Raw genomic sequence first — 12642 nt, 5'->3', positions numbered from 1 at the left:
GACTCAGGTAGGGTTACACACACATGCACCGTTTCCATGTCACAGTGATGAAGGCATTTATAAAGCTCCTGATTGTGGTTGGGAAGGAATTTATTGTAGTATTAGATACATTGTTAGACTTTTTTGTCAGCTCGATGATTCGCCTGTGATCACTCTGTTATGAGCAGATTTTGACATGTTTTTGTCCATATTAATATTTAGCCAGGCTACCTTTGAAAGACATTAAAGAAACAGTACTTTCTCGTTGTCTATGCTGTATAACGTCAGGCATTTATGAATGAGAAATCTTACATATGCTACTCAAAATTCATTTCTCTAAAACAATCATGCATTTTAGCAAAATTTGATGAATGAAAGGTAAATACGGTGAAACGAACGAAATTATTGCTAAGGCAAGAAGATTTTGAAAGAAATTCCTGTTTAGTCATATGACAGTTTTGTGTTTGGAAGCAGGGCATAGGGCAACACTGTGTGTGTGTATGTGTGTGTGTTACGCCAATTGGAGGAGCAAGCAGGGAAGAGGATGATGTACAGAGGGGATGGCCAGATCGAGGGGAAGTGTGGTTACTGATTGAAGAGTTAATGGAGTGAAAAGAGTCTGAATCAGCAGCATATACTCGACAGGGTATTGCAAACAAAACCCAAGATTGTGAGGGAAAGTGATGGAGGAAAATATGGGCCGACAAGCGGAGACAGTGCCGGTAAATGAGATATGCAGAAAGATTGTGCAATGATGCTGGAGCTCTAACAGGGTGTTCCAGAACGCAGGTCGTTTACCTTGCCTCCAATCAAGTGGTCATCAAGTGGCACTAATAACAGGCCTTTACAGCTTTGTTTTTCAAGGAGAATGAAGCCATATGACTTCTGTATTAGGTATTAGGATGTTTACAACTTACCCTGGCCCTATCTAGGACTAAGAAAAATGAAGCCATATGACTTTTGTACAACTCACCCTGGCCCTATCTAGGACTATCACTTCACCTTCATTGAGTTACAACCGTGGTAATAACTTATTTTTGTTTACTTTTTGCAGGAAAGAAACTTAACTTTCACCCATCTGGGATCAAAGAGAGAGGATCAATGCCACAATAGACCATGCGTTAGGACAAACAAGGATTTGAATCAACATTTCGAGGAATGGAAAGATGAAACACATATGTTGCAGCAGACGCGAGAGATCAAGTCGGCAATGACATCCGTCAACAGTGTGGACCTATCCCTGTCCGAGGGGGAAGGAAGTGCGAACGGCTCGTTCACAAACCAGTCACTGTCCTGCAACATCGACGAGTCCTACAAATACATATTCCTCCCCATCTGCTACTCCTTCACCTTCATCTTCAGCATCACCCTGAACTCCATCGTCCTGTACCGCTCCTTCCGCCACACCAAGCGCTGGAATGCGTCGCTCATCTACATGGTCAACCTGGCCTCCACCGACTTCATGTACGGCCTCTCGCTGCCCTTCCTGGTGGCGAGCTACATCATGCAAGACCACTGGGTGTTTGGGGACTTCATGTGCCGCCTAGTGCGCTTCCTCTTCTACTTCAACCTCTACTGCAGCATCTTCTTCCTCACGTGCATCTCTGTGCACCGCTACCTGGGCATCTGCCACCCCATGAAAACAATCACCCTGGAGACCAAACGCGCCGTCAAGGGAACCTGCATCCTGGTGTGGGCTGCAGTGTTCCTGCTCACCTGCCCCATCTTCCGCTTCGCACAGACTCAGTATCTGCCGAGGAAAAAGGACGGGATGGGCGAAAATGGGCACACGGCGAACGACTCACGGCAGAGTTTTCACGGGGAAGCCGACGAGTTTAACAACTGCTGGGATGACGCTATTGACAAAGAGTTCCAGGACTACGTGCCTTATGGGATCACACTGCACCTGGTGGGATTTTTTGTGCCGTTCAGCATTATTGCTTGGTGCTACTCACAGGTGGTCCTGACAATCATTAGGTCTCTGAAATCCAAGCCCAGTAAGGAAGGCCGCGGAGGAGGAGGAGGTGCGGCAGGGCGAGGCGCTGGATTTGGTGGCACGATGTCCGGGCCCGAAGGAATGTCAATCATTCTGGGCGCACACTCGCCATACGTGAACAGACGCCGGAAATCCATCAAAACCATCATCACCATCACGATGCTCTTTGCCCTGTGCTTCTTCCCCTTCCACGTGACCCGTACCATTTTCTTGATTTTGAAAGTGACGAACCGTGTTGAGTGTCACACCATGCGAATGGTCTCAATCTGTTATAAAATCACAAGACCCTTGGCCTCATTCAATGCCTGGCTCAATGCCTTACTGTACTTCATAACCAAGGAGAAGAGTGTGCCGTGCTGTCCCAGGCAAGAGCCTGTGCAACAAGGCCTCCTATCACCCTTAAGGGTGCTGGGAAGACCAGGAGAGGAAGAGGAGGCCGACGGCGAGGCCCTTAATAACAAGCAGCACAAGCCAAAAACAGAAGCAGACATATCTAGGGGCATACCATAGACAGGGGAACTGCACTGCCATGGAGGAAATCGGTTAGGATGATCCTAGGATGATTAGAATGTATTGTGTATCCTAAGGACCCAGCATTGGCATGGGGCTATTTAAGGACCACAACTGTTAGGAATGGGGAAGGGAAACCCAAAGTACTATATACTTTGTAGAGGTGCCCTTCACAATTGACCTTGGAACGGTAGCAGTAAAAGGTTGTTGAATACAGTACATAACTACAGAGCTGAAAACATGGGCAAGTCGTTAAGCCTGGTAAAGTTTTTAAAAGTGATCTGAGGTAACTGTGACAGGGGCAGTTATAGGCAAGCTAGCTTCATAACCTAAAGTCCAGCACCACATAGTTTTTGTTTATTAGTATTTAACTAAATCAACTGATTCTAATGAGCTCAACATGTGCACAATGTAGACACATTGATTATTAAAAAAATGCTTTATGTAGTGCACAGGTAATTGGAATGTGTGGTATATTGGCTTCCAAATTACGGTTGCCCTTCACTAGTTAAGGGAGAAAACCGGCACTGACCCAAAAAATGTACTGCATATTGTAACATATTGTCTTGTCTGGTACTCAAACAGTTTTTTTGTAGTTATGAAATGCATGTCATACCTTTTAATTGTTTAAGCTTTATTCTCATTACTTGTTTCTGAATACTTGACACTGTCCCTGTCATGGGAATAGTTTTTTGAATGTGAGAGCTATAACACCTTCAGGTATATTTGAACATATAGAAATGTAAGTATATTTGATGTGTTGAATGTGCATATCATTTCAGAAAAATAAAAAATGTTTAATGAATATGAATTGAATATATATTATATACCAATTGAATATTAAATTATTTGTTTCAGTAAAATGCAACTTTGAACAAACATGTATAGACCTCTTTAACCAAAGCATCTGCAAAGGCTAGATGTTGGTTCAGTCAGATGAGGTTAATGATATGCACAACTCGGGTTACACATATCCGGTGTGAATTGGAATTAAGTCTCATCGGAATTGTTAGACCTACGTCATTCTGTGTGAGGACAACCCTATCAAAGTGAGAATATGTAGAAACATACAAAGGCCTCTTTGTGTTTATTTCAACATTTAAAAGGAGGAAAATGCCGTTAAATGTTGTGATATTGCCCATATATACACTATGTATGACATCACTGCTGCATGTACTGCAAGTGCGTACACGGCAGAAGGGAGCAAGTCACCAGAAAAATATGCTGCTGTTTGCCTTTGAAGATCACTGGCTTCTAACCTATTTCTCTGCAAATGCTATTAGCAATAGAGAGACAATATGACCTGCTACAACATGACAACAATTGAGCCTAACGTGATTTTTTTTTTAATTGTAAATCTAATTGAAGTATAAGGCAAAGGCATGACTGTGCTGCATTCTGACTTTCCCCCCTCAAACTACTTTAGGAGAAAATATAATGTTTGTTTCAGAAAATGTTTCCAAGAATGAGTTCTTCATTCTGGGTTGTGTTAATATTGTTAATATGAGTAACAGGCGTTCACCATAGTAGGCAAAGTGGTAGACAAAGGTCACTTCCTTTGTAACATGGGTGTGCTTAAACGTCCACACACAGTCGTGTGTGTGTGTGTGTGTGTGTGTGTGCGTGCGCCTGTGTATGTGTATGTGTCCTAATAGTCTAGTTGCAATATACAGTGCCCTCCATAATTATTGGCACCCCTGCTTGAGATGTGTTTTTTAGCTTCCAATTATTTTCTTCTTTTTCTAAATAATATGGGACCTTAATGGAAAAAAGAGAAAAATCCAACCTTCAATACAAGTGCATTTATTCAGTGGGGAAAAAATCCCACATAAAGAAATAATTATTTGACATCAAATAATGTGTGTCACAATTATTAGCACCCCTGGTGTCAATATTTTGTACAACCCCCTTTTGCCAACAAAACAGCACCTAATCTTCTCCTATAATGTTTCACAAGATGGGAAAAGACAGAAAGAGGGATCTTCAGCCATTCCTCTTGGCAGAATCTCTCTAAATCATCCAGAGACCTGGGTCCTCTCCTCTGTACTCTCCTCTTCAGCTCACCCCACAGGTTCTCAATGGGGTTGAGGTCAGGGGACTGAGATGGCCATGGGAGGAGCTTGATTTTGTGTCTGGTGAACCATTTCTGTGTAGATTTGGCCATATGTTTAGGGTCATTGTCTTGCTGAAAGACCCAGTGACGACCCAGCTTCAGCTTTCGGGCAGAGGGCAACAGATTTTGATTTAAAATGTCCTGGTATTTCAAAGCATTCATGATGCCATGCACCCTAACAAGGTTCCCAGGGCCTTTGGAAGCGAAACAGCCCCACAACATCACTGACCCACCCCCATACTTCACAGTGGGTATGAGGTGCTTTTCAGCATGCGCATCTTTCGTGGTACGCCAGACCCCCTTAGAGTGTTTGTTGCCAAAAAGCTCAATCTTGGTCTCATCTGACCAAAGCACACGGTCCCAGTTGAAGCCCCAATACCGCTTGGCGAACTCCAGACGCTTGCGTTTATGATTGTGAGTGAGGAAAGGTTTTCTCCGTGCATGCCTCCCAAACAGCTTGTTGGCGTGTAGACAGCGCCTGATGGTTGATTTGGAGACTTTGTGACCCCAGGATGCTACCATTTGTTGTAATTCTGTAACAGTGAGCTTTGGAGATCTTTTGATTTCTCTTACCATCCTCCTCACTGTGCGTGGTGGCAAAATAAACTTGGGTCCTTGTCCAGGCTTGTTTACCACTGTTCCAGTTGTTTTGAACTTCTTAATTATTCCTCTCACAGTGGATATGGGCAGCTGCAGTTGAGTGGCAATCTTCTTGTAGCCTCTGCCTGACCTGTGAAGGTCGACGCACATCTGCCTCACTTGTATGCTGTGTTCCTTTGTCTTTCCCATGTTTAAGAGTGGATAAGAGAAATGGCCTCGGTGTCACGTCATATTTATACCCCAGGGAAACAGGAAGTGATGAATTACTAATTAAATGTTCCTAAATACTCTGGTAAACTTTGTAAACTACTGTAGAAATGACAGAAATGCTTCAATTATATTTATTTCCTGGGAATTGGTAAGGGTGCCAATAATTGTGGAACAGGTGATTTAATGAAAAATAATTATTTTTTAGTCAGGGATTTTTTTATTTTCTTACAATTCATTTGAGTTGAAGGCTACATTTTCCTACAATTTCCAGTGTGACAGTATTCTTCTGCAATAAACACTGAATTTATTTTAAGGCTTTTAACACATCTCAACCAGGGGTGCCAATAATTATGGAGGGCACTGTACATGTTTTGCAATACAGAACATATGCAGGCTGGGATTAATTAAAAGCCATGTGAGGCGTTCGGCTTTAAACTTGGAAAGATCTTAGTTACAGCTTGTCATTCGTCAAAACACAGGAAGTGGTGGAGAGAATGACTGTAGTATAAATGTAGTACAGCGTAAGCAGTGTTTATTATTTCTGAGGGCACAGCAGGGCACTTTTACTCGATTTCATTCAGTTTGTTTTAATGAGCCTAGTAGTCATCTTAATCGAATAGGTGGAAATGTATACAGTGTGCACGTTTAGATCTTACAACTACCAGTATGGGTGGTACAGCTGCAGTGCACATGAATCAGTTCCTTTTGGATTTTATAATCAAATCCTGCTTTTTTATATATATATATAGTATTTCAATGTTGATTTTTATTTCTTTTCATTGCAATTTTATTTGCCCTCATGTTCTTGGCAGCACAATCACATCTTCAATGGTAGCTACCATTCATCTGGATAGTCCATGCTTTCTAGAAGTTGCAACCTTTGCGTACACCTTTTTGCTTCTGCACTTGAGAGAGGTTCAGTTGTTAAGATTGCTCTGGCTACATCTGAACGCATATTAAGTTTGTAGAATGGCTCTTCTTTTCTTGTTGTAAACACACAATGTATGAAGTGCTTACTCTGGTCCAATACTTTCAGTCAATATAAGCCACCATCGTTGCACACTCAAAGCTTCTATGCAATTTTTTTTTATTTCACCAAAATCTGTGTGCGACGACAACTGTTTTTGATGATTTGAAGTTTCTGGAAGAGATCAATGTTATTCTTTGGCATAGGAAGTGCTTTACATCCCAAAACTTTCAGCACATCACATGCAAACATGTTTACAGTTTTTCTTGATTGTTTCCACACAACTCCCCTAACCAATGTCACTGAACTACAAGCATGATTCCGTCTTTACACTCAAATCTCTACAACACACTTTTCCCAAAACACTACACACAATTCTCTGGATTTGACACAATTTTTATGAAGTGCTGGTTTAGACATTCAAATTATTAAAATCAATTGCCATACTATGTGTACTTCATCACATTGCAAAATTCCTTTCATACCTGTTTACAATCTGCAATCATCACCCCAGAAGGACACACATTGCATGTGATATTGATGAAAACATGAGTGGATGCAGTGAGAACAACACACATTTTCTAGTTTTTGATCTCCACAATATGTAATACAAGAGATCACTTTCATGTGGTTACCCAATATTTTAGAGTGAATTAGTGCAAGTTTTTTCAATGTCAGTAAAATATATTTTTTTGCCACACGCCTATGTGTTCAAAAAACAATATTTCAGTATTTTACAACAGAAAGATACCCTCTTCAGTAATTGGAATACTGAACAAAATAAGGTCTACTGTGCGTCATGCTGAGTACAGTGTTTTACCATATGCACATTAGTGTTCAAATGGTTCATATGAGTGTGAATTAAAATGACGCTTGTGTTTGTATTTTGAGAACAAAATTGCTTTTTTACAATACATTGTTTTGAGATAAGGCGTTCAAGTGAAGGGTTTTTCCTGTTGTGTGTGAGTTTTTGGATTTGTGTGTAGAGTTTTGAGAATCCGAGACATGATTCCAGAAATTGTGTAAAAACAATCGAGGAAAAACTGTATTCTGTAAATCCAAACAGTGAGTTATTGTGATTTTTACTAATTCATTTTGGTACTGAAAAACAAAGACTTAATCATCTTCTTTTACTTGTTTATTTAAAGAAAATTAAAGTTTCATGTAGTTTCCTTGTTTCACTCCAAATGTTATTGCTTTCTTGTTATTGTGTATCTGCATATGTGCGAATTAGCCAGTAGAGATTTTGTTTTCCATGCTTTTTTAATGACAAAGTAAGTTGGTTAATATTTTACACATATTTCTGGTAAGTTACCTAGGTCCGTTTAAAAACAAACAAAAAAATGTGTATGCACACTCTTACTTTTATGTATAAATATGTGCATACAGACAGACTCATGCTCTCACTCAGTCACACACTCACTCTCTTCCCTCACACGCATGAAATATGATAACCAATACTATCATAGAAAATGAAAAAAGGTACTGCCCTTTAAGGACATCCGTATTTAAAAATACAAATATCAACACAATTTTACAAATATTAACAGCTTTACAAATGTGTTGCATGAGTGGTACAATGCATTCAGCAACAGTCTGATTAAAAAGCATAACGACAAATACAGACAATACTTGTGTTTGACCACGCCCTTTGACGCACCGTATTTTTAGAGTGTCTGACCCATCACTTGAAAGCCAAGTAGGCTAATTGCAAGACCGAGCTGGGGATGCTCCATAGACCTGGGTATGTCCGAACAAGAGGTACACCTTTTTTGCTAATAGGGTCTTCTGGCCTTATTTTAACAAGAAAATGCATATTTCTACAGTAAGAAGTTTACCACTTGTTTTCCATTAGCTTATCTTGGATAGCTACTGTACGAACCTCTCTCATTTGGGTCATCCCACAGGTTGTTGTTGTCCGGAGCAAAAAAGAGTCCCAGTGTTGGATATCAGCGCCTCTGGAGATGACAGTCTTGTAATGTGTTTCTTTCTGCCTGAACCTGTCTCAACACAAACAGTCTCACTAATTAGCTGCCCTGCTGTACCTGTCTGGAGAGTTGTGTTCATTGAGATCAGATGGATGTGCGAATGGCTGCAACCCGTCTGACTTCCATTTCTCTCAAACCAGAATGTCCACCTCTGTGACATGACCACAGAAAGCTTCTCCAAACCAAAAACACTACAGTATCGTAAGTACCCCTTCATAAATTCCAAAACTTTGAATAATGTCCTATTGGCAAGATATCTCTAAGGGTCATTTCATGTGAAATCAGACACTTTGGGTCCCGACCGACACAGATTTCAATCATACTCGCTGTGCCTGTTTAGTAGCAAGTTAGCACCCCAAAACTGCATTTGTGTGAATCTGACACCAGGGAGAAACGGACTAGCAAAGGTTTACATATGAGGGTAGGACACTATGCATTCAGCTTTGATTATATCAGTCAGTGTAAGTCACAGAAAGATGTCCGTGGTGTTATTTGAAAGCTCTTTTCTGGCTCTACAAATTACACAAACAGCATGGAATACAACAACCCTCAGAATATGAATTATCATAAATTGAAAAATTAAAAATTGAATAACAAAAAAACTTGTATTTTAAAATGGCCAGTTCCTTGTCTAAACATAGCCTGCAATGTCATGAACAACACCTGAAATGCTGGTGTTTGGTTCTTTATTCATTCAGAATGGGACTCAAAAATATGACATCATACAAATCACCTAGTAATAATATGGTAATACCATAGTAATATCACATGACAGCATGTCTATCGGAATATGTGAAGGATGGAGATGGTCCATGAGGATGCAGGAAGTTCAGTTTCACCTCTCCAGTGCTCGGCATACATTCCTCAACACATGCTAGCCACTAGTTGCCATCATATACAGCTGCAACATACCCTTTGATGCTTGAACATTTAGAAAATACCTTTACTGAGCTTATTCTTTCAACCCTGCCTTCTCTGAATGCTGAAAATGGTCTCGCTTCCACTGTGTCCATTGACAATGGGCTGAAGCTGTGTAGTTTTTGAGTTCCTGGAATAGGGACCGACGAGGGTGCAGGGCCCACCCAGAAAATGCCTGTTGTGCCAGATGGCCAGTCCAGTCCTGTCCCTGACACTATTCTACTACTACTTCATTACAACTCATTTCAACCTTTATGTCCCATTATCTCTGAAATGAATAACGAACCAAACACCCCATTTTCAGGTGTTGTGTATGACCTTACAGGCTATGTTTAGACAAGAGACTACCCATTTTAAAATAAAGGTTTTTTGATATTCAATTTGTAGTTTTTCAATGTATCATAATTCATATTCTGAAGGTTGTTGTATTACATGCTGTGTGTGTAATTTGTAGAGCCAGAAAAGAGCTTTCAAACAACACCCCAGACACATTTTTGTGACTTACACTGACTCATATAATCAAGGCTGAATGTATAGTGTCCTACCCTCATATGTAAACCTTTGCTAGTCTGTTTCTCCCTTAATATTGGTGTCAGATTCACACAAATGCAGTTCTGGGGTGTTACCTTGCTACTAAACAGGCACAGCAAGTATGATTGAAATCTGTGTCGGTCGGGTCCCAAAGTGTCTGATTTCACGTGAAATTACCCTTAAACAGCTTTGACGTGATCACTGCCAACAACAAAGTGGACAATGGAAGCAACTGCAAGAACAATTGCCAGCTACCCTGAACTGTATCGGGATAACATTCATCTGCTTTATGGAGGGGAAAAAAGCAAACAAAAATGGCAAGTCGGCTGGACTGAAATGGTGGGGGGATCTTATCGAGACAACAGCGGAAGATCAGTAGAGTTCATGATCAGGTTGGAGTCAAGATTGAGGGTATCTGCGAAATCACAGAATAGTACAGAAGTGTGTTAAAAAAAGATGATGAATGATGTTTCTGTTGTCTTTTTTTGTCCTGTGTCAGTCGCATATTGGTTTGTACAAGTTTTGTTGAGAGTCATGCACTACCAGAAGCTTTGTCAATCCTGTGTGAGAACATATAGCTGGATCTTTGTCTGTGTGAAGGTGTGTGAAAGGTCCAGCTGTATGTTGTGATACCCAGAGCCATGGAAGTAAGAGTTAAGCTAATCCCAGTGACCTCTGTGTTCCATTTTTACCCAAAGATGGCGGCTCATGGAGCCTTTGACACACAGATCGCCATGGACATAGTTCCAAAATAATCCTAGAGAGTGAGTGTTTAACAGAAAGTGCAGTAAAGGTAATTCATTTTCATTCATTTTTACATCATCTTTGCTCGTCATGTAGTGGTTCTGTGAGAAATGAAAGACGCTGCCAAGAATTATTTGAATCTACCTGAATCATGTCATCAACTGACTGTTGTCACAACTCTGAATTCCATGCCTCTGGTAATACCTATACATATAAGGCCTTGTTTTAATAATGCATTTCCTTCCCTCCTACATGTATGGGGAAAAATGTCCCAAGACAATGATTTAATGGTTTACATTTGATTATCAATTTCTCATTCATATATGACTATTCTTACCCTGATCAAAGTTGAGTTTTTTGGAGGAGCCCTCTCCAAGGCCTTCAATGTCGGCAAGATCACTGTTGACGTCTGAATCGTTCAGTGCACTTAGGGTGACATCTGTAAATGAACGCAACCAACAGTCAATAGAAATACAGTCATGAAAATGGATATGCAGAAATACTTTTTGTTCAAAATATAAGTGGCGACAGTCCTGGATTCTTGTCAGTGGATATCAAATGCAACAAATTTCATAAAACAAATGTCTTGCTGCCGAACTATTTATTTTCATCAATATTTTCATCCATACTTCAGATGCATGCCCCATAGGATGCTTTTGGAACTGAGGTGTTCCTCCGCAGTCCGACCTTCGGGGCTCAAGCTCGCCACACACCGACCAGTCAACGCATCAGTTCGGGCATGGGAGGCAAAGCACTATACCGCTGAGCTAAAGGATCAGTCCGATAGCTCAGCGCCACCGATACTGTATGAGGCTTCAGGAGAGAGGTTTACTAACGTTCCGTCATGTCACACTCTGCTAGTTGGCTTCCATTACACTTTGCATACCTGCAGTCTTCTGTTTCTTTATGGTGGGGGCAGTAGGTGGTGCTGCACGAACACTCGTTGTCAGGACAACTTGGGGGGCCTGTACAGCAATGACGGTGGGTTGAGCTTGGACAGCAGCCATGGCTGGTGGAGGGGCCTTTTTGGCACTCTTCTTTTGAGATTCAGGGGACAGAGGCGTGCCACCACTGTTTTCATACAGTTTCCTCTTCACTGGCGTCTTCATCTGAGCACTGTTTTTCAAATATAAAGACAGAAGAAAATAGTGATGGTTAAAATAATGAAAAAAGGAAGCCTGACATAGCAGTAATTCAATCTCTTGAGAAAAATATTCATATATTACTTTTAAGTGTTCAAATGCATTGTCCGCTAACAAGTGTTCTGCAACCACACAGTAGGTCTACAATATAGCAGTATTTCAAGACCGCAACTAAGCCTAGTCAGTGTTACATTATATTAACTATATGTGTGAAAATATTTCTTATTGTATGGTGTTTATTGAACATGAAATTAATATTGTATGAAATTGAAAACTTTGAACACATATCTAAAAGAATGAAGACACCCACTTACCCAGCTGGACTACTTTCTCCCACTTGATGCAATTGCATTGTCAGTTCACCCAGCTTGGTGAAGGCAGCACCAGCTGCTGAAAAGATCTCTCCCACCTGAGAGAGACAACATGCATAAACAGAATGAGATGGTGAATAGGCCTACTCAACAGTGATTAAGTGCAACTTTCAGAATGTCCTGTCACTGTGTAAAATAGGGGGGAGGATCTCAGCATCAATAGATTGACAGCTTGACCAAGTCTGCACATGTCTGCAAAAAATAAGCTTTGTTTGCGAGGCTGTTTGTTCTTAGACTTCGACGTAACGTTTGAAGACGCGTCATTTTTTTTGTAATGAATTGGTTATAATCTTACCTTCGTGGAGGCGGAGGTCATGTTGTGACTGGGGGGAAAAAAGATGCGGAGCGTAATTTTAACGCTGGAGAAGCAACCGCGCACCTAGCAAGGTGCTAAAGCAACTAGGCTACTCTTCCAACTTCTCAGTGTTCGTTAAAACGCAAAGATGCAACTGAATGCCTATGTTGAAATTAGTTATTTAAATAAATAAATGAAAGAATTTCTTTGCAGGTACAAAAGGCACCTAAAAAACTATAATAAATACGGAAAATAAATAATCTGCTTGTTGCGATGGC

The 12642-nt window shown here is 40.8% G+C and overlaps 2 protein-coding genes across 3 annotated transcripts in view; one reads left to right on the top strand and one right to left on the bottom strand.

Moving 5' to 3' along the window:
- Nucleotides 1–530: 530 nt before the first annotated feature.
- Nucleotides 531–2927, top strand: si:dkey-6n21.13 (P2Y purinoceptor 3). Its single transcript, XM_063187437.1, has 2 exons — nucleotides 531–701; nucleotides 1034–2927. The coding sequence occupies exons 1-2, from the start codon at nucleotides 663–665 to the stop codon at nucleotides 2483–2485; spliced, it is 1491 nt and encodes a 496-aa protein (XP_063043507.1). The 5' UTR covers nucleotides 531–662; the 3' UTR covers nucleotides 2486–2927.
- A 4562-nt stretch (nucleotides 2928–7489) lies between these two features.
- zgc:92664 (uncharacterized protein LOC436695 homolog) overlaps nucleotides 7490–12642 on the bottom strand; it is an 11166-nt gene continuing 6013 nt past the window's right edge. The window contains exons 1-5 of one of the 2 annotated variants that reach the window (XM_063187442.1): nucleotides 12365–12642; nucleotides 12013–12107; nucleotides 11443–11672; nucleotides 10894–10995; nucleotides 7490–8375 (exon numbers count right to left, since the gene is read on the bottom strand). The exon at nucleotides 12365–12642 is cut by the window's right edge and continues 251 nt beyond it. In XM_063187442.1, the coding sequence (XP_063043512.1) occupies nucleotides 8272–8375; nucleotides 10894–10995; nucleotides 11443–11672; nucleotides 12013–12107; nucleotides 12365–12385 (552 nt within the window). In that variant the 5' untranslated portion in view covers nucleotides 12386–12642 and the 3' untranslated portion in view covers nucleotides 7490–8271. Of the gene's footprint in view, nucleotides 10228–10893; nucleotides 10996–11442; nucleotides 11673–12012; nucleotides 12108–12364 lie in introns of both variants that reach the window. The other variant, XM_063187440.1, reaches the window with a different exon arrangement.

This window comes from Engraulis encrasicolus, chromosome 21 (genome assembly GCF_034702125.1).
Source record: "Engraulis encrasicolus isolate BLACKSEA-1 chromosome 21, IST_EnEncr_1.0, whole genome shotgun sequence".
NCBI lineage: Eukaryota > Metazoa > Chordata > Actinopteri > Clupeiformes > Engraulidae > Engraulis > Engraulis encrasicolus.
This window is presented reverse-complemented; position numbering and strand designations above follow the sequence as displayed.